General features: G+C 46.2%; 1 protein-coding gene across 3 annotated transcripts in view; it reads left to right on the forward strand.

Moving 5' to 3' along the window:
• Nucleotides 1–22,018, forward strand: part of TTF2 (transcription termination factor 2) — a 42,697-nt gene that overhangs the window by 18,171 nt on the left and 2,508 nt on the right. For 2 of the 3 annotated variants that reach the window (XM_043575947.1, XM_043575949.1), the window contains 15 exons: nt 808–935; nt 2,126–2,207; nt 4,480–4,599; nt 6,202–6,352; nt 8,144–8,252; nt 10,738–10,922; nt 11,889–12,042; nt 12,309–12,400; nt 13,267–13,352; nt 13,989–14,125; nt 15,088–15,258; nt 17,510–17,568; nt 19,076–19,226; nt 19,916–19,998; nt 21,718–21,792. In XM_043575947.1, the coding sequence (XP_043431882.1) occupies nt 808–935; nt 2,126–2,207; nt 4,480–4,599; nt 6,202–6,352; nt 8,144–8,252; nt 10,738–10,922; nt 11,889–12,042; nt 12,309–12,400; nt 13,267–13,352; nt 13,989–14,125; nt 15,088–15,258; nt 17,510–17,568; nt 19,076–19,226; nt 19,916–19,998; nt 21,718–21,792 (1,783 nt within the window). The remainder of the gene's footprint in view (nt 1–807; nt 936–2,125; nt 2,208–4,479; nt 4,600–6,201; nt 6,353–8,143; nt 8,253–10,737; nt 10,923–11,888; nt 12,043–12,308; nt 12,401–13,266; nt 13,353–13,988; nt 14,126–15,087; nt 15,259–17,509; nt 17,569–19,075; nt 19,227–19,915; nt 19,999–21,717; nt 21,793–22,018) is intronic. The other variant, XM_043575948.1, reaches the window with a different exon arrangement.

Consider the following 22,018-nt stretch of genomic DNA (forward strand, 5'->3'; position numbering starts at 1 on the left):
GCTTGTCTAAGAGGGAACGGAAAATGCATGTGTTTGAGTAGCAGGACAGTCCTGGCTGAGAGCACTGCTGTGAGAGCATCATTCAGTGAGCATGATGGTGACTGAGTCACCTGGACAAAAACGAAATTATGTTAGAGTCTTAAGGTGAGAAAGTATATAATATGTTTTGGAAAGCATTCCATTAAAATGGTTTATCGTTTAAAAATATTGTAACGTTTAAAAATATTGTAAACGTTAAAAATATTATAACGTTTAGATGGTTAATTGCTTGCCGTTTATCTAAAAAACAATATTTGGGACACCTCATCCCTGACACTGCAAACAGCTGAGGTGCGTGTCTAGCTGTTCCCTGTGGGACGAGGGAGCTAATACCGCCTGGCTCAGGGCGGTCAGCATGTGACACGCATGTCAGGGGCTGTCTCCCCCTCTGCCCGAATTAATATCCACAGACTTCCACTAGCTCGGCCTTCCCTGTTGCTGACTTCCCTTCTTTGTCCAGCCCCGAGGATCTTTTCTTCCTGAAATAACAATGGCACTATTTTTTCCTCTGCCACCTCTCTGAAGCTGGGGGGAAAAAGAAACACATCCAAAACATTACAAGTTACCTCTTTATTATCCTTTCTGTTATTTTGCCCTTTATTAGAATGTGTGATTAAACAGACAGAAAATGGGGATCGAGGAGCCTGGGAGGCCAGGAGAATTGAGAGGCAAGAATCTGTAGTCCGTGCAGATTGATTATCTGGCGAACCACGAATTGCCGGGGTGAAATACTTGTGACACCTTGAGTGAACGCCTGTTTGTCCCCAGGCCCTCCCAAACCAGATGGCCCTCACGCAGTGTGGAAAATCATAAGTAAAGCCATTGACGAGCTACATCAGTCACTGGAGTCGCGGCCTGCCGAGACAGCTTTGGCAGAGGATCCCCCCGGGTTGAAGGTGAGCCGGGGAAGATTCCTGGCGCAGAGTGTCCCTGCACCCACAGACCCTGGGTCTCTGCCCGGCAGAGTGCCGTCCTGGTGGATCTTTCCTACGGATAACGCTTCCGCGGATTCTCTTGTATTTTCTCCTCCTGCTAAGCAGTGAGGAAAAAAAAAATAGTTTTTTTCCCTAAAGCCATAAAATTATAGAAGTCTATAGCAGTAAAAGATCCGTTTACGGAGCTTCACTGGGTGCCACGAGGATGTGAAGGAATTGCGCTCTTAGGGAACTAGTTGGGGGGAGTGCACATGCAATAGCTATAAGCCAGCCAGAAAATGATGCAAGAACAGAGGTACAGTGTGCATTGTAAGGGACCGCAGACAGTATGCAGCATACAGAGGAATCAAAATAAGGAGAAGTCACTCTAGGTAAAGAACTCTTCGTTGCCTGCCTATTCCGTGCCTTAAAGAAGTTGCAGGCTAAAGATTACCGAGAGGGTATAAGCCGAAGGCTCCGTCAGAGAGGAGATACGGAGCTCAGTTATTAACAAGTGAAGAGCGAGGGCAGCAGGTGGCGCTACTGAGCGGGGCAGCCCTGGCCATGCAGCCTGGCATAGGGAAGCGGCTCAAGAGAAATGACGGAATCACTGTAGAATTTTGAGCGAGGCGTTTTCTGAAGATTGTTGTTGTGGCAGAGCACAGGATAAAGTGGAGTGAGAAAAGACTGGAAGGGGGTGTCAGTCACAGGGCTGTTGAAATTTAGGACTCACAGTGTAGATTGGGACATTGCCTACAGAGTGGAGACTCACGTTTAAAGGAAAATAAGGAAGAGCCATCGAAATGGCTTCGTCAGTGAAAGGAAGGTGGCCAGTCAGAGGTCTTGGCAGCAAGCAGTAGAAACTGCCTGGCGATCAAAGCAGACACACCAAGACTCTCCCTTGAGGGGGTAGGGGACGCTCTTGATAGACGCTCTTGATAGACATGCTGGCTGGTGGTGCAAGTCTGTCCCAGGCACACCAGGACATATGGTCCCCCTAGGTCAGAGGCGGACTCGGGGACATCCGAGGAGCAGTGAGCAGCCCCGTGACAGCTAGGGTATTGGGAGGATCACTTCTAGACATGAGAATCGGAGAGCATGGAGTCCATGTAGTCAGGATCCAGCCCCTCATGAGGAATTTATACTCAGCTTTTGATTCTTACCTCTATTAGGTCCCTTTGCTACTGCACCAGAAGCAGGCGTTGGCCTGGTTACTATGGCGGGAAAGTCAGAAGCCATGTGGAGGAATTCTGGGTAAGTCTGACATTATGATAAGAGTCGACATATGTTTTGTAATTTTTTCCTCTCCTCTCCTCTCCTCTCCTCTCCTCTCCTCTCCTCTCCTTTCCTCTCCTCTCCTCTCCTCTCCTTCTCTTCTCCTTCTCTTCTCCTTCTCTTCTCCCCTCCCCTCTCCCTTTCACAAGAGCACGTGTGAGCCAGAAAGGGGCAGATGGAGAGAGAGAATCTTGAGCAGACTCCACACTGAGCACAGAGCCCAGTGTGGAGCTCAGTCTGACAACAATGAGATCATGACCTGAGCTGAAATCAAGAGTTGGACACCTAACCAACTGAGTCACCCAGAGATGCCCCCTCATTTGACCCTGTCACCAGCTCTGGGGTGGGCACTATAATCCCCCCTGTTTACAGATGAAGAAACTGAGGCGCAGGGTGGGAAAAGCAACATACTCAAGAGGTGAGGTCGTGGTAGCACACAGTAGAAGCTGACTGTGGCTCATTAAGCAGAAGGAGAGTTCATTCTCTGGTGGCACCGAGAGTGTCTGGGAGATGTGGAGAGCCAGGCTGGAGACCAGATATCTAGGAGCATGGCCAAAGCCAAGTAATAAACTCAGTGTCCTGTGAAAACTGTCATGGCTGCTTTGCTCAAGCACCAGAGGAGAGCATTGCCACCCTAGAGTCGGAGACTCCTGTCCCCACCCTTTCCTGCAGAAAGGATGTCACAGGGAACCTCATTTCTCACGTTGCTTACATCTGAGTTGAAATCTTACGTGAGTTGAGTGCATGTGATCTCCAGAGCCAGGTCACGCTGCCAGGGCCTTAGGTGCAGGGGACCCTAGAAAGTAAGTTTTCCAGGCTCTGCTTTGGAGACTCCTCAAACTAAAATTTTCCAAGGGGTTCAGCTTCTAGAAAACATGACAGACGGCCATGATGGCTAGTAAGTGGCTGTGTTGGGGATCCTCAAGGTTCGATGATTTGCTAGGAGGATGCACAGCATGTGGTCGTACTCATGGCTGTGATTTGTTACAAAATAAAAAAAGTAGGGGCGCCTGGGTGGTTCAGTCGGTTAAGTGTCCGACTCTTGATTTCGGCTCAGGTCATGATCTCATAGGCTTGTGAGATCGAGTCCTGCATCAGGCTCCACGCTGATGGGATTCTCTCTCTCTCTCTTCCTCTCTCTCTCTCTGCCCCTCCCCACTCTCTGTCTCTATCAGAATAAAACAAACTTTAAATAAGTTAATTAATTAATTAATTAAATTGATTTTGATTTGCTAGAAATGGAAGTCAGCAAAGGAAAAAGGCACATGGGGCAAAGCTCAGGGGATACCAGGTGCAAGCTTCCAGAGACCTTTCCCAGTGAAGTCACACAGGGTGAGCTGTGATGACACATGTAAGATGTTACCAAGCAGGGAAGTTTGGGCCCCAGGTGTTTACTAGGAACTGGCCACAGTGGCAGCTTCCGGCCTGTTGGGTCCTGAAATTCCAGACTCGCAGAAGGAAAGCAGCTGTGCAGCATAAACCACATCATGTGGGCACAGTTTAGGCACAGTGAGCCGCTCTTACAAGGTCTGGGAACGGTGGGAACCCTGCTTGAATTCATGTTCCCACACGCCAGCCCAGGGCCGACCTTGTCAGCGGGCCTTTCCCGGGATGGGGGTCAGATGTGTGGTGCTAACTCTGTCTGCATGGTAGCAGGGCCAGAATGCGAACCAGAACCCATGCTGTGACATTTTACTTCTGCTTATGTCAGAATGCTTATTGAAACTGTTCAGGTGAGGATGAGAATATTCTATAGGGTACAAACAATAAATTAGGTAAGTTCAGTGACTGGCACAATGACACCACCCAAGAAATGTTCATTTATGGCGCTCTTTGATGAATAAATGAAGGGAATGGAGAAGGACTGTTTTGAACGAACTCCACCTACTGGATCCTTTTGCTTTGGCGGAGTAAGAAATTAAAAAGACCAGGCAATACCACCAAACTGAGATAGATGTCCACGTATGCATCCATTAAGTAACATTTCAGCATGCAGACTAGAATAAAATCTAAGTCCTAAGTTCTAAGTTTTGCAAAAGTCACGGTAAGTGCCTTTGATCTAGATAGTAAACAGCCAGAGCTAGGGTTCATCTTCAAACACAAGGTGAAGGATTTGTCAGGCTTGGAAAGGACCTAGATCCACACCGGCAGCACAGCAAGGGCTAAGGTCTGCCAGTGGCTTCTCTCTTCAAGTGGAGGTGATGCTTTGCCCTAAGTAATGGACTGTCCGATTTTTGTTGTTGTTTTCCAGCGGATGATATGGGATTAGGAAAAACTCTGACAATGATTGCACTCATCCTGACCCAGAAGAATCGTGAGAAGAACAAAGAAGAAGACAAAAACATGGCATTGACCTGGCTTTCCAAAGATGGTATACAGATAGCCTGTTATTTCCTAAGTGGACATTTTTAAGAGTAGACATTTTTAAGCTCTGAAAGAACACGTTTGGTCATACTTAATTCATCTATTGGAAAACTAGTGTTAGACTCATTCCTGTGCCGTCATTTCTGATGCTAGATCTGCTTAATTACAAGTGGTCATTTCTCCTTTTGCTATAAACTTAGCTTGACCTGTAATTAGAAAAAATTTTATAGAGAGAGCCAAGGCGCTGGAAGGGCTCTGATGATTATTTCTGTTAATGTTGAGGACATAACCATAGGTTAGGTACAAATTAGTTAATGTATTGTTTTCTTAAGGAAGGTCTGTCACAACCTCAGATTTTAGCCACCATAGCAGAAGCTGTTTTCCAAGTGTTCTGAAATTCCAGAAGTTTCCAAATTCTAGACAATTTCTGCCTTATCTCAACCTCTGTTTGAAAGTAAAATGTGCAAGTGCATTAAAGGTCCTACATGTAACATATTGGCATCACCACATCACGTGGAAGTTGCTAACGTCTGCCAAGACAGTTGGTGGGTCAGTTGGTAGGACTGTTATAAATCTGCCGTCCATTTGCAGGGCCTCTAATGAACACGGTCGCAGCCGGGTCCTGTGCCCCTGGGTTCATGCAAAGAGATGGGGATGCAGGCAATGGTACAAATACTCCATCCCTAACCCATTCCAAAGCAAGCTTGGCTTTTCTGAGGGGTTTTGTACTTACACTATAATGTAGATGTAATTAAATTACATTTTTCAGAGAAAATAATACTCTCCTGTGACGAATCCACTCGGGACGAGATAGGAAATGATCCTACCTCTGCCTCCTCGCCACTGTGGAAGCATATTGTTTTTTCTAGACTGAGGCCACGTACTGTATTTTCCCTCCTCAGCCTCTCTCTGTCTGACATTTGTACAGGGGAAAACATATACGTGTTTTGAGTTGACAGATCACCTCTTTTATTTCCCATTCTGTGGTACCCTGTGCATGGAAGTAAGAGCAGCAGTTTGTTAAAAATATCGATTGAGGGGCACCTGGGTGGCTCTGTCGGTTGAGCGTCCGACTTCGGCCCAGGTCATGATCTCGCAGTCCGTGGGTTCGAGCCCTCCATCGGGCTCTGTGCTGACAGCTCGGAGCCCGCAGCCTGTTTCAGATTCTGTGTCTCCCTCTCTCTCTGACCCTTCCCTGTTCATGCTCTGTCTCTCTCTGTCTCAAAAATAAATAAACATTAAAAAAAAAAAATTTTATGGGGCGCCTGGGTGGCGCAGTCGGTTAAGCGTCCGACTTCAGCCAGGTCACGATCTCGCGGTCCGTGAGTTCGAGCCCCGCGTCAAGCTCTGGGCTGATGGCTCAGAGCCTGGAGCCTGTTTCCGATTCTGTGTCTCCCTCTCTCTCTGCCCCTCCCCTGCTCATGCTCTGTCTCTCTCTGTCCCAAAAATAAATAAACGTTGAAAAAAAAAAAAAATTAAAAAAAAAAAATTTTTTTTTTTTTAAATATTGATTGAAAGAATGAAAGTCAAGAAAAAGAGGAAATGCCTTCAAGGAGTCAAAGACGGTTGAATGAGCGTAACGAGGTGCTGATTTTTTTCCCCCCTCAAGACTCCTCTGAGTTCACTTCCCGTGGAACGCTGATCATCTGTCCTGCTTCCCTGATCCATCATTGGAAAAACGAGGTGATGAAACGTGTGGGCAGCAACACGCTAAGAGTCTGTCTCTATCATGGGCCCAATCGGGAACAACGTGCAAAAGTGTAAGTGTGGAAATACGGCGGTTGGTGTGAGCCCTCGGCATCTTGGCTGAAGGGGCCTGTTGGCCTTCCCGCGCTCCCTGGGCTTTGATTTAATCAGGGCTGATGATTTGTGAAGACCAAGGGCACTGTCATCAACCCAGCATCCTTCACCTGTGAGAAGAGATGCAGCTTGTAAGAGAATGGTGTTCTTTTGCTGTATCCTTGTCCCCGTCCTCAACAGGAGCTGCCATGTGAGGTAGCCTGAGGTGTCTGAGTTGTCAGCCAGGGAGCAGCAGCATTTCCTCTGGAACGACAGGATCTGCCACAGTCACTCATGATTGTTGAATATCTGTGTCCAGCTTCACGTTCTTCTTCTGTTTGTGCACATGCAGCCAGCCCAGTCTTACAGAGCATTCTGATAGACTATTAAGGATTGTGTGATACAGACTGGTGCTCTTTTTCACATATGAACCGTCTAAGAAGTTTTAGACTCAAGGGTTAAGGGTGAGACCTAACCAAATTCCTGAAGGGAGATGATCAGGAAGGAGGAATGAAAATCCTTCCCCATAGGGTCATTTTAGTCCTAATCTTTGCTTTTGGTTTTCAAGGAATTATTTTTTGGTAAGATTTTATTTTTAAGCAATCTCTACATCCAACGTGGGGCTTGAACTTATAACCCCAAGGTCAAGAGTCACATGCTCCACCGACCGAGCCAGCCAGGAGCCTCTAAAGGAATTGTTTTTTGTTCCTAATTGTGATATGATGGTCTGCGTTGGATACTTGCTATCTAGTCAAGAACAGAGTTGTTTCTGCTTCCGAATAATCTCCCCAACCTCTAATACTAGAAATTTGACCTCCTAAAGAACAGTGAGTTGCACAATTGGGGGCCTTCAGTCTTACAATACACCTACTCTCATGAGTGAGGGTCGCCTCAGCGGATGAAAAGTATCAGGGCAGCAGTGACAGGCCTGCGTGCCTTCTCCAGCAGAGTGCTGTCAGTGGCCTTTGTTCCAGATATTTATTAGAAATAAATTACACCTCACTTGATTTGCACTTTGAGCATATCTGGTTTGGTGTTCCGAATGCGCTAGTTGACAGTTTGGAATCATTCTTAATTCTTCTTCTCTGTGTGAGACTAAGGCAATGTGTAGACTGCACTCCCTCTCAATTAGGCATATCATTTTTATCAGAAGCATTTATGGACATTCGCCTAGGTGCACAATATTACGTTTCGTTGGAAAAAAGATTTGTACCTTTTGTTAAGAATCTTTACGTGTAGAGTACAGGAGAGGTAAACTCCAAGCTTACAGCATGTATTTTTGTACCCAAATGTCAAAGCTGGGTTAATGGGTTTTCAGAAATCCGTTATAGAATCATAAGACGAAAGATCAGCTATAGACGAACAATGCTTTGAGAGTTTCTTACCTCCCTGAGACGTCAGTGTCAGTCTAGGTCAAATCATTACTAAATGTTAATTCTCAATCCTACGCTGGTTCTGTTATTGCCAGATTGTATCAAGCTTAATATGATGCCAGCCAGAGGTTTTTCTTTCTGACTCGTGGGATGGGAACAGGGAGGCTGTTTAGTAATAGTGAGCAGGCTATAAAAATGATCGGATGTCAGAGCTAAGGAAGCCTAGTGAGTAAAGTTTACCCCTCCCAAACCATGTGTGTGTGGATTACAGACATGAGTTAATGAATTCTGCTGACTGTCCTTGCAGCCACTCGCATTTTTTATAAACAGGTCATCCTCGCCTGTTTTGTCAGTCACGGAGGAATTGTTTACTGCTTACTCTGTGTTATATCTGTGCAGACTATCTACATATGACATCGTGATCACTACCTATAACCTTCTGACCAAGGAGATTCCCACACAGAAACAAGAGGGAGTGATCCCGGGTGCAAACCCCAGCGCGGAGAAGGTGAGTCTGGGAGCCACCAGGGAAACTGGAGCCACACCTCACTCACCTGGAGTCTTTCCACAGCATCATAGTAAGGAAAGGTACCTTCCTGGGAGGGCAGGAATGGCCTAAACATTCCATCTGCGGAAACAAAGAGTTCTTCCCTCTGTTCCTTCTCTTTTATTTAAAAAAAATTTTTTTTTTCAACGTTTATTTATTTTTGGGACAGAGAGAGACAGAGCATGAACGGGGGAGGGGCAGAGAGAGAGGGAGACACAGAATCGGAAACAGGCTCCAGGCTCTGAGCCATCAGCCCAGAGCCTGACGCGGGGCTCGAACTCACGGACCGCGAGATCGTGACCTGGCTGAAGTCGGACGCTTAACCGACTGCGCCACCCAGGCGCCCCTCCTTCTCTTTTATTTTAGACAAACTCATCAGCAGTAAAGGTTGAGGTTTGGCACAGTATTTAGTTGCTTTCTTGGACTAATGGTAACTACGTTATAGTTGTAATGGTACTCATCACATGAATATGGGAAGCCCCACTTGCAATTTTTAGAGTCTTTGGAGTATATACTCTTAGGGGGTGTGTGTGTGTGTGTGTGTGTGTGTGTGTGTGTGTGTGTGTATTCACACACACACACATACACACATATTTAAAAAAATTTTTTTTAATATTTATTTATTATTGAGAGACAGAGAATGAGCAGGGGAGGAGCCGAGAGACGGGGAGACACAGAATGTGAAGCAGGCTCCAGGCTCTAAGCCGTCAGCACAGAGCCTGACGTGGGGCTCAAACTCACCAACTGTGAGACCACGACCTGAGCCGAAGTCGGACGCTCAACCGGCTGAGCCACCCAGGTGTCCCGATATATATATATATATTTTTAAGTAGGCTTCACATCCAGTGCAGAGCTGAATGTGGGGCTTGAACTCATGACCCTGAGACCAAGACCCGAGCTGAGATCAAGAGTTGGACGCTTGGGGTGTCTGGGTGGCTCGGTCAGTTAAGCGCCCAACTTCGGCTCAGGTCATGATCTTGTGGTTTCAGGGTCAAGCCCCACTTGTCTCCCTCTTTCTCTGCCCCTCCCCACTCACGCTCTTTCTCGGTCTCAAAAATAAATAAACAGTAAAGAAAATTTTGTTTTAAAGAGTCGGACACTTAACCGACAGCCACCCAAGCACCCTGGGGTATTTTTTATATTCAATGTGAAGACCAGTATTTTAGTACAAGTATTTTTGTATTAAGCCATTAACAACTGCCTCTCCACCTCCCAGGAAAAGAGGTTGCAAATAATAAGGCTACAAGAGGGCCAGAAGCTAAACGATAACCAGACAAAAAACCCTGAATGTTTGCTAGGACGGCCAAGTAGTCCCAGTTATACAGCACAGAGGCTTTATTGCATCGTTACCATGGGGCTTTTTTTGTCCTGAAAATACTGTGCTGTTCCAAGAACTAACCTAGCCATATTCGGGCTAATCTCTAGAATGCTTCTCCAGTCAGAACAACTCTTGACTTCTTGCTGGTAATTAACGTTTGAGGTTCTCCAGTGGCTCCTCATTGCTTTCAGGATCAAACCGTAGTCCCGTTGCAGGACGCGGTAGACCTTGTATGAACTTGAACTTGCACGTCCCTCATCTCCCACCCCCTGCGCCTCATGCTCACTTGTACCAAGGGGCGGACACCTGCCCTGCGCTGTCATGCTGCTCTCCCTCCGAGAGAGAGCCTCTGTTCCTTTTCTAGGTTGGTTGGTTGGTTGGTTGGTTATTTATTTATTTATTTATTTATTTATTTTTACCTGCTTTGAGAGTTCTTTAATCCTCTGGTTAAATGCCTCTCCTAGACCTTGTGCTTACTTACGTCATAGCACTCTGCACATTCAGCAAACGTTAAGGATCTACTATGTGCTAGATGGTGTTTCAGGTATTAGGGATGTAGCAGTGAGCCAGACTGAGTAGATTTTTCTGGCGTGTATTGAATTACCCAGCGGGACTTAATATATAAACATCATGCTAATCTGGATGCCTGATTTCCTTCCCTGCCAAATTGTGAGCTCCTTGAGGCTAGGAACTGTCCTTTAAGTCTGATTTCATATCTTACACATAAAAGTAGACCCATCAGTACAGTTCTAGTGAATTTTTATAAATCTGGTCAATATGTTATTGAGTGAGTGAATTTCCAGGCTTGACACCTAGTGTAGTGCTGACCCATGGCCATTGCTCAGAAGTGGGTAGAAAGGATAAAATGAACTTAAGTTAAAACATTTTACTACTAAGCATCTTAAACCGAAAGTTGGGGGCTCTCAAGTTGACTTGTTTATTTCTGCCCATTAAGAGTTTCCACTTTTGGTTTCTTCAGCTCAATTCTTATTTCAGTATACCTGATTTAAGCCCTCAAACTTGAAGGTAAGAATGGATCCTCCATACTTTTTCATATTTTCCCTTAACTTCTTGAAGACATGTACATTCTCCCATAGAGTTGATGGATTTCACTTGGGTTTCTTCCAGGATATAGCAAAAACACCTTTGCTTCGAATAGTCTGGGCTCGAATCATACTGGATGAAGCTCACTGTGTTAGGAACCCCCGAGTGCAGACTTCCACAGCCGTGTGCAAGCTAGAGGCCCACGCCCGTTGGGCTGTCACCGGAACCCCCATTCAGAACACCTTGTTGGACATGTATTCACTGCTGAAGTGAGTAAAACTCTCCAGGATTATGTCAGTGTGAACCGTGTCAGTAACCCTTCATACTTGTTTCATATCTCATGATAAAGTTCAGAGTGTGCCAGATTATCTCGGATAGCAGACGGCAAACCCGACAACCTTTAAAGGACAAAAGAATTAATATCCATGAGAAAATAACCAGTTGATTGATTGGCAGGTACAAGACTTTGATGACATCCAGCCCCTGTGTGTGAAAAAACAACAAGATGGATTAAAATGAAAGGAAACAAAACCCTCTTTCTTTAGTCCGATGAATGTTCTGGGCTTTTTCCACTTTAAAGCATATGTCCTAGGGTCAGGCCTACTATTTTATTCGACGCAAACAGAAAAGAATGCTGATTTTAAAGTACTTGCTTTAATTCAAGTCCGCCTGCAAGAGGATAGGGAATTTCTCTGTCAACCTTTGAAGCTTTAGGAATAAATTCTATCTACTGATTGCGTGTTTTGCTGTACCAATACGGACAATGTTAATGGGAAAATTCACATTTTATAATGTGGTTTTATTACTGACTTGGATCCTTTTGATATGTCTGGCAGAGCTTTGCTATGAAATTCACTGTTAAAAATGATTGAATGACAGATGTAAGAGAAAATCTGATTTGTTTCTCATCTTTTTTTTTTGTAACGTTTTATTTTTTTATTTTTGAGACAGAGAGAGATAGAGCATGAGCGGGGTAGGGTCAGAGAAGAGGGAGACACAGAAACTGAAACAGGCTCCAGGCTCTGAGCTGTCAGCACAGAGCCCGTTGCAGGGCTCAAACTCATGGACCGTGAGATCATGACCTGAGCTGAAGTCAGACGCTTAACCGACTGAACCACTCAGGCGCCCCTGATTTGTTTCTCATCTTAATGTGTTTCCTTGGACCCTTTTCTCCTCCTTGAACTATCCTTCAATACTTCCTTCCTACTCTCTGTCTTCTTCCCCAACAAAAACAGATTTCTCCGTTGCTCACCATTTGATGATATCCGACTGTGGAAGAGCCAGGTTGACAATGGTTCAAAGAAAGGAGGAGAACGGTTAAGTATTTTAACCAAGAGCCTTTTGCTGAGGAGAACAAAAGACCAGCTGGACCCCACCGGCAAGCCCTTGGTAATCTTACTTTCACGCGTCCCTGGGCGAGGCCAGGGAAGGGGGGTATCCGTATCCCTGCCTTGGCTTGACCAGCCATCTGCTTTGCTCCTGGGGGTCTCTGAGTGTCCCGTCTTCCTGTGAGGGGGCCCTGCAGCAGTCCTGATTTAGGACAGGGGGAAGTGCTGGCCAGGCTTTGACTAGGTTTCCAGTGTCCACTGTGGGGATTTACTCTCTAATGCTCAGGTCATTTGTCTGACTTCACCGGCTGCTTTCTCCTCCTCCAGGTGATGCTGCCCCAGCGGAAATTTCAGGTGCACCGATTAAAGCTCTCTGAAGAGGAAGAGAATGTGTACAGTGTCCTTTTGGCAAGATCCAGGTGTGTGCAGTGAGGAAGCACCTCACATTTGTTGTTGTGTCATTCCTGTCCCTGCTTGGGAGTGAGTCCAGGCTTGAGGAATACAGGATTCCTCAAACTGCATTTATGCTATTATCGATGAGTTTGGATATCTGTGTTCCTCCTGTTTGTTTGTTTTTTCTCCCTTTTTCTCTCACCACCCACTCCCCGATTCCCCTCTGTCTCATATACACACTATGTTCTTCATAGGCACTAGAAGCCTATGCAAGGGCTTCTTCCTTGCATAGAAGCCCTACAGTGTGGTCACTGTACATCAGTTCTATCTGGTCCTATGGGGCCGTATTGGGAAAGAACATCCCTTTGACCTTTGACCTGTTACTCAGCATCTGATCGGACTTAAAGAAACTGCTCTGTAATCCTTGTCGTCTCTTCTTTATGCTGTCTCTAAAACTCTTATCCTTCCCCTAAATTCCAGATTTACTCTCTCCCTCTGGGTACCTCTCACTTCCAGTGTGAATATGTTTTTTTCTTTGTAAACTCATGCAGTATTATAGTATTTATTAATAAATATAAACTAATGCTAATTAATGTTAGTGTTACATTAATGTGTTGTAAGTTAGTAGTAAGTTATCATTAAACATAATGTTCTATAATATTAATGTGTTTATTAACCCTTATCAATCATTTAAAAAATGATTTGGCTTTTAAAATAATTAGTTTTCATTACCTTTGGCCAGTACTTGCCATGAGCCTGGCTTTATTCTAACAGATCTCCCCTTTATAATTTTGCAGGGTCCTACTGCAAGCACAGTTAAGCAGTGACCATTGTAAATGTCTTTGGTCGTAGCAAACATTATATGTCCATTTTCTCTTTCGATCTGAGGCAGGTCAGCTCTGCAATCCTACCTCAAAGCAGGGCATGAAAGTGGAGGCAACCAGTCTGGAAGAAGCCCTGATAATCCATTCAGTAAAGGTAAGCAGTGGGACCCTCATAAATACATACAAGAAATGAAAATGTGGATTTAGAGACGGGACATTATGAATCCTTTTTTTTTCCTTTTTTTTTTAATGTTCATTTATTTTTGAGAGAGAGAGAGAGAGAGAGACAGTGGGAGCGAGGGAGGGGCAGAGAGAGAGAGAAACACAGAATCCAAAGCAGGCTCCAGGCTCCAGGCTCCAGGCTCCGAGCTGTCAGCACAGAGGCCGATGAGAGGCTCGAACCCACGAACCACAAGATCGTGACCTGAGCCGAAGTCAGACCCTTAACCGACTAAGCCCCCAGGCGCCACTATGAATTCTTGATCTGAGAGAGTCGATCTTAGCTAGGAACCTCAAACCAAGCCAACCCAGGCTGATCTCCATGCACCAGGCCTGGTGATGTAAACTTCTTTTCAGTTACTTTTGAAATCCGCTTTATTAAAATGCAAGTAGGTCTGCAAAGAAAACCCATGTTTCATTTGGCTTAATTGGTAGGGGAGTCATTTACAGCCGTGTTACCGAATCTCAGATCAGAGAAGTTCACAATGGCCTCCGTGAGTTGGCGATTCCTCCCCATATTTGTGCTTTAAATCCTGCACCGTTTCTTGTGATTTGTTTTCCTTTGTGGAAGTGGCTCGGGAGTTTGGGTCCGGCGGGCCTGGAGCCTCTGTGGCCGCGGACTCACAGCGGTCTGGCACCCCCCACGTACTGTTGACACAGCTGCTGAGACTCCGCCAATGTTGCTGTCACCTTTCTCTGCTGACGTCGGTAAGAAAAGCCCTTTGCGTGCATCTCCAGAGTGGCTGCCAGAGAAGTCCATTTCTTCTGTCCAGCCGCTGGGTCAAGGGAAATGGCGTTTTGGGGTGCTTCTGGGTTTTGGTGGGGCAGAAAAGAGAAGTCTTACTTATTTTACTTTTCACCGATTTTGAGATAATTCCCCTAGTATTGAGAACAGGTTTTTTGTTGTTTTGTTTTTTTTTTTTTTTAAGTTTATTTATTTTGACAGCACAAACAGGGGAGGGGCAGAGAGAGAGAACACCCCAAGCAGGCTCTGCACTGTCAGTGCCGCGCATGGCACGGGGCTCAAACTCACGAACCCAGAGATCACAACCTGAGCCCAAATCAAGAGTCGGGCACTTAACTGACCGAGCCACCCAGGCGCCCCGTGAGACAGCTTTTACTGTTCTTTTTGTAAATGAACTTTATTTTAGAATGGAAAATGTCATTTTGTGAAAACCATCCATGAATACTTTGGTATTTGAGGATGCCATAAAGCCAATTTAGCTACTAGTCTTTTCTGCCTTCTGGTGGTATTGGGGCTTTTAAGGCTAGTTGTGAAAACTCGAGTATTTATATAATTGGAAAAGTGGCCCTCACATCTGATAGAGGCACGTCCATAATTAAGATGAGTGTCATTCTTTCTGAGGAGCTGTAGTAATGTGTTTTGATGACAACAGCTTAATTAACTGTACTGCTTCCGCTGGGGAAAAGAGAATGGTCGTGGAATCTGGCATTTCTCTGAGAAGTGCCGTCATTTGATTTATGTTTAATCTGGTGAACAAACTTGCCAGACTGCATTCTGAGCAGGGTTTCTCTGAGGAGACACTGATGATGAATTAGAAGACAGTTGGCTGTGTGAAATGTTAGATGGTCATCACTGCCTTGGCAAATAACCTGTCTCGCTGCCTCGACTGTGCACCACCAGTTCCCATGTCCTGTATTCTTCTCAGGCCCTGGACCCGGCAGAACTGAAAAGCGAGGGCCTGGTCCTTTCTCTGGAAGAGCAGCTCAGTGCCTTGACGTTGTCCGAACTCTGTGACGCGGAGCCTTCTCCCATCATTTCCCTTAATGGTGAATGTTTCAAGGCGGAGATCTTTGAGAACACAAGAGCAAGCAGCAAGGTACTTTGGTCACCTCTGTTCTGGTAGAGAAACTGGGATTCCTCGCGCAGGTTCGTGTGTGCGAGGGGCACGTTGGTCCACACACGTACAGCTCTTGCATTTCAGGGGTGGAACTGTTAGATTTGAGCTAGCGCGGCTCCGCCTCCAGTCTTAAATTCTGACTCTATTTCACGAGTAAAACTAGGCTTTCAGAGGGTGACCTGGGCCAGCTGCAGCAGCAAGGCAGATTTTCAGTCACGGATCGTGGGAAGGCTGCCTCTCAGGTTTATGCCAGTGGCGGGGCCTAAGTGAGCCAACAGTTTGTTTCGGGAAAGCTTTAAGGGACAACCACAAAGGGTGGACCCTGGAGACTGCTATAATCCATCTGAGCGCCAGTTGCTTGGGCTTGCTGAAAGGCGTCCGTCTTGTGAGTGTTATTTCCTAAATAGCCTTCTATCTTGGTTAATCGTTTTTGTTCCGTTTTCATGAAAGCTTCCTAAGGCTGAAGCATTCCGGTAGAGGGAGGCTGAGGTGTGCTGTAACCTGAGTCCTGCCTTTCTGCTGGCTGGCTTGGGGCATCCGCCATGAGGCTGTGCACCCCGAGAGTGGAGCGAGTCTCCCTCGCGGCTGCTGTCGAAGCTGCCATTCCCAGCCTCGGCCTCTTTTCCAAGGCTTTAAAAATAATAATAGTTTTATATATATGCATATATGTATATATGTATGTATGTATGTATATATACACATACATATATATATATATAACTATAGATAGATAGATAGATAGATATAAAACTAGAAATGAGGTCACTGCCAAGGGAATGGTGTTACTTAAGAACTATTTTAAAAAAATTAAAAAAAATTTTTTTTCAATTTTAAAAATTAAAAGACAATTTTTTTTTAACATTTATTTATTATTGAGAGACAGAGAAAGACAGAGCATGAGCAGGGGAGGGGCAGAGAGAGAGAGGAAGAGACACAGAATCCGAAGCAGGCTCCAGGCTCCGAGCCATCAGCACAGAGCCCGATGTGGGACTCGAACTCACAAACCGTGAGATCATGACCTGAGCCGAAGTCAAACACTTAACCGACTGAGCCACCCAGGCGCCCCAAGAACTAATTTTAATTAAATTTTGAAAGTATTTACTGAGGTCTTGACCACCAGCAAGTGGGAGAAAACATAAGAAGAACACCGTATGTGGACGGACTTCATGTCCTCGCACCTTTAGAGTGAGCTCTTGGCTTAGAACTCAGAGTCCTCATAGCCTGTGTTCCTCATCTAATACTCGGGTGATATATATTCACAAGACTTCTTTGTGCAAGCCCATTAAGAGTGGTTCAAGCCACTTCAGGCTTCATGTGGAGCAGGGAGTTTGGGTAGAACACACTTCAACTCCTGCAGAGTGTTGTTGGAACTTGACCCCAGCTCGTGGACCATGACTCCGGCCCTCCCACTACAGTTTTCTCGGGGAGACCTCTTGCCAGCTTGTTTGTGTGGCAGTCCAAGCACTTTCCACAGCCCCAAGTCTCCAAGACACGAGGGGTTTCATATGCCTGCTTTTTTTGCTCCCCATGAATTCACAATGGTCCAGTCCTGCGCCCCAGGTCCTGCCCAGCGTGTTTGTTCAGATAGGAAAGCAGCCTCGCGAGTGGGGGTGTCTAGAGGTGACCTCTTTAACAATAGCAGCATGGGACAGAGAGCCCTGAGGGCACCGAAGGGTCCGTCTGAGTCAGCTGCTTGTTCACTGATGACGAGTCTAAGCCCTTCACCAGGAGTCCCAAAGGGGTACGGCTGCGTGACGGCACAGTAAGAGCTGTCTTCGTCTCCTGATTCCTGGTCCGGTTTTCTTCCTCCTCCACCATCCTGGGGATGCACTCCAGCCCTCCAGGCTTTCAAAAAGTCATTCGCATTAGCAGTCGGGAAGAGTGAACCCAGCGGCTCTCCCAAGTCACGTTCGTGTTCTTACCAGCTGCGCCCATGTGGACTCACATGTGCTCTGAGGGGGGTGAGAAATACCCAGAGAGCTTCTTCGGAAGCTTAACAGGTGTTGCTCAGATTGGAGGGGTCCTCTTCTTCAACAACCTGTGGAGCAGGCCTTCAGGGGAGGAAAGTGACAAACCAGCATTTTAGAAAGAGCCCCCTAGCTGCAGAGAGGAGAATGGCCTAGAGTGGGGTACGACCAGAGGCAGAGAGGCCAGTTCAGTAGTTCAGGGGAGGGATGATGGAAAAAAGCGAATTTGCTGCAACTTACATGTGTTAAATAACGTTTCCCAGATTTCATCTCTGTTGGTGGAATTGGAGGCAATCCGAGGAAATGGAGGGTCCCAAAAGAGGTAAATGTGTTCTTTTGTTATCCAAGTATTGTTTGTAATTAATCAGGAAACTTTGACATTGCTGATAGTTCTAAATGTTAGCTTTTTATAAATCAAGGACCTTAAATCATCCTCTGGAGAAAGCACTGAAGTTAGAGCACAAATTCTCTATGATTTCTAGTTTACATATTTGTGGCATTGATTCAGAAGGAAATCCCTAGAGGATCAGAGTAAGTTAAGCCCCTGGAGAAGTGTTTAAAAGTAGAAAACCATAGGGGGAGTCTGGGTGGCCCTGGCAGTTAAGCATCTGACTCTGGATTTTGACTCAGGTCATGATCTCATGGTTCATGGGATCAAGCCCTACGTCAGGCTCTGCGCTGACAGTGTGGAGCCTGCTTGGGATCCTCTCCCTCTCTCTCTCTCTCTCTCTCTCTTTCTCTTTCTCCCCTTTCCCTGCTCACACGCATGCGTGCTCTCTCTCTCTCTCTCTCTCTCTCTCTCTCTTAAAGTACATAAATAAACATTTTTTTTAAAGAGGTAGAAAAGCTGGGGCCCTGGGTGGCTCAGTCGGTTGGTTGAGTGTCCAACTTCGGCTCAGGTCATGATCTTGCGGTTTATGGGTTCAAGCCCCGTGTCAGGCTCTGTGCTGTCAGTCTGGAGCCTGCCTCAGATTCTGCGTCTCCCTCCCTCTCTTGTGCCCCGCCCCCCCCCCAACTTGTGCTTGCTCGCTCACACACGCTCTCTCTTAAAAACAAATATTTTTTAAAATGCTTTTCAAAAGGTAAGAAAACATCTCAAGAAAAATAAGGGAGTAACAGATGTGAAAGGCAGGGGTGAGGCGTGGATCAGGGAGCCCCACGGTGCTGGGAATTTTCCTGAGTTGGGTGCATGGACCCATTTGTTATTTGTTATCCTTACCTGTGTGTTACAAACCTGCATTTGTGTATATGGACTAATTTGATTTAAAAACTTAAAACTATGGGGTGCCTGGATAGCTGAGGTCATGATCTCAGGGTTGTGAGATCAAGCTCCACATCGGTCTTTTGCTGCGTGTGGAACCTGCTTATAATTCTCTTCCTCTAAAAAAGAGATAGAGATTTATAGATAGATGTAGTTATAGATACAGACATATAGCACGGAGGCTGGGGGGTGGGACTAGAGATGTCCCAGCATCTTGCGGTTGTGGCTGGCAAAGGGAGGGTGGCCTGTATCCCTTTCCTGCAGGACCACAGATCTCTGGGTGAGCACTAGGCCCCCAAATGCTAGGAGGCTGCAGTCCTTAGCCACCACTTTATTCTGACCTCCTTTAGCTTGAGATACATTACACCCTGGATCTGGAAACAGCCAGCAGCATTATAACTTTAAAATGTGACCTGAGCGTGTGCCTTTGCCCCCCAGGGAGCAGAAGGCCTTTCCTCCTCCACATTTGATGACTGACTCTTAAGAGTAATAGGGGCGTGAAGGCCCTGGAGATGAATTTGTTTCCTCTCTGCCTGGGGCTGATGTTTTGTTCTCCGCTTGCTTCCAGCGTCATTGTCTCCCAGTGGACCAGCATGCTGCACGTGGTAGCCTTGCACCTGAAGAGGCATGGCCTGACTTACGCCACCATCGATGGCTCTGTCAGCCCCAAACAGAGGATGGACCTGGTGGAGGCATTTAACAGCTCCAGGGGCCCTCAGGTACGAGCTGGTCACATCAGAGCTCTGTAGTCGAGAGCAAATTATTCTCAGTTATATACAGAGAGCATTCCGGTGTAGCAGCTCAGCTATCAAAACATTCATTGCCTTGCTCCCTCCACATGCTGTTAATTTAGGAGGCATTTATTGGCGTATATATCAAAGTGTGCAAATCCTTTAAAGAGAATAAAATATGAGGGCTGTAGAAGCAGAGGAAGAGCAGAACTGGTTGGACCGAGTGAATCTTTGTGGAGGAGGCAGGCCTTGAAGGTTAGGTGGGGGTTTGACGAGAGGGAGTGTGGGGAGAAACGAAGTAACAGCAAGAACACGGAAAACTTTGGTGGACTGATGGGCAGGAGCATTCACAGCGGCAGGCATCGGGGTGCAGAGACCCAGGGAATGGACGGAATCTGGTTAATGGAAAGTCCGCTGCGCCAGCCGCCCCAGTGCTCTCAACTGTAGTATTTGTGTATTTTGGCAGGCATGCATGCCTTGTGTTTTGAGGTTGACCCACAAAAAAAATACGAAGTGAGTTTTCTTAAAGGTGAGGCATGGGAGATAACATCTCAGAGTTTTGGGCCGGCAGAAGGAAATTTGATAGGGATTGATCTTGGGCTTGAATCTGAGACAGAGGGAGAGCTGTAGTAGGAGGCCAAATCCATATAAAGGGAATGCTGTGCTTTCTTTTGAAGGTTATGCTAATCTCTCTCTCGGCTGGAGGTGTTGGCCTAAACCTGATTGGAGGAAACCATCTTTTTCTTCTGGATATGCACTGGTAATGATTCTGGATTCTCCTTGCATCGACAGCAGCGTAGCACGAGGATCTAGGGGCTACAGGGGCGTTGGGGCCTGACTTCCTATGTTGAGAATGCTCTTTTTGCATTCTGGAGATGCCTCCGCTGCATGGGTGTGTACAGGTACAGGGCTAAACAGGGTGTAGGACTGCGGATGGGCCTGAATTCCTGAGCAAGCAAGGCTTCAAATGACTACTTAAAATAGCATTCGCTTTATTGTTAATCTGACATCTGTTTCCATGGAAACTGGGAAGAGGGCTTTTTCTCAGGGCTAAGAGCTATCTCACTCAGTTTTACCTCCTCAGAATACCATATTTCACACACATTTGTTGACGTCCAAGGAAATTTCAACCCTGAAAAAGAAGGAGCAGCTTTACTGCAAAAGGAAAAGGAATTTTCTAATTATGTTAGGAATACACTTAACACAAGGCCATTGGTTTTGCACGTAGCATCAACATTGAGAGCATAACAGCAAATTTCCTAGACATAAGATAAATGAGTTTGTGTGTTGGTAGGAGGAAAATGTCATAATTAGTCTCAGTTTGGGGTTTTCCAATTATGCCAAATAGGGCTTTTGTCTGATTCTCCAGGCGGCCCAGATTGGCGCAAACAGGCCAACCTGTTATCATCTTCTGGGAGAATGTGTTTTGGTCTTATTTGGGACTCCGTGATACATGTGAGGGAGGAAAGCAGAGTGGGAGTTAAATGCTGATTTCTGGGGGCGCCTGGCTGGCTCAGTCGGTGGAGTGTGCGACTCTTGATCTCAGGGTCATGAGTTCAAACCCCACAGTGGGTGTGGAGAGTACGTAAAAATAAAATGTATTAAATTTTTTTTTTATTTTTTTATTTTAGAGAGTGAGTGAGAGCAAGTGAGGGAGAGGGGCTGAGGAAGAGAGAGAAAGAATCCTAAGCAGCCCCATGCTGAGCACGGAGCCCCACGCAGGGCTTGATCCCATGATTCTGGGATCGTGACCTGAGCCAAAATCAAGAGTCAGACCCCCAGCCGACTGAGCCACACAGGGGCCGCTAAAAATAAAATCTTGAGTACATATGTAAATACATACATGGCTGTGTTTTGAAATGGAGAAATCTTGTCCAAGATTTCAAAGAGGAAAGATGAGAAACTAGCTTGAAGTTGATAGTGAGAATCTATAAAGAAGACAAGAAATTAAGTTCCCTTAGTTGAATCTTAGGATATGAAAGTTAAAAACAGTGTTAAAGATCATTAGGCAGCCCTCACGTTTCTGGGTAGCAATCTGAAGTTGAGGTTCAGTGACTCACTGAGGTCCTCCAGCTAGTTAGTGACCGAAATTGAGCATTGGCGTCCCCTGTGTTACTTAACTGTTGTCAACTGATGGTGGTGTGGAGTTTCTCTCGGCACACTGACCCGAGCTGCTCATTCGAGGGCGAGAAGATATTCGAAGCTAATCTTTCTGAGGCCAGCGTAGCATAGGACAAGGGATTTGCAAACTTGCTCTGCAGATATTTTAGGCCCGATGGTAACTGTTTTAGGCTTTGCGGGCTACATAAGTCTCTGTCCTTTGTTCTTCTCTATGGGCTTTTCTCAACCCTTTGAAAATGTGATCACCATCTGTAGCTCCGGAACTCTCCGGAAGCAGCCGCAGGCTGGCTCTCCCCAGGGCACTTGCCCATCCAGCCCAGGGCGACAGCACCTCTGAGCTTTGCCTCTTTTCTAACAGGAATCCATCACTCGAAGACCAGGCTTGTGACCGAATTTACCGAGTAGGGCAGCAGAAAGACGTTGTCGTGCACAAGTAAGTCAAGGCCTCCCGGGACCTGGGCCCCTTCCCAAGCTTTACTTTTGTGAAAGTCTTTCTTGGGGGGTGTTTTCATAGAACGTAAAGTATTTGGTGAGCGCCTGACTAACGATGCCCGTGAGGCATGGCCTCCCTGGTACCCACAGTCCGGAAGGGAACACAAGCAATATGGGGGTACCCTTGGGGTTGGTCCCTGCAAGATTGCGTATTAGGCTAGGGAGAG

The sequence above is a fragment of the Prionailurus bengalensis genome, chromosome C1 (assembly GCF_016509475.1).
Source record: "Prionailurus bengalensis isolate Pbe53 chromosome C1, Fcat_Pben_1.1_paternal_pri, whole genome shotgun sequence".
Lineage (NCBI taxonomy): Eukaryota > Metazoa > Chordata > Mammalia > Carnivora > Felidae > Prionailurus > Prionailurus bengalensis.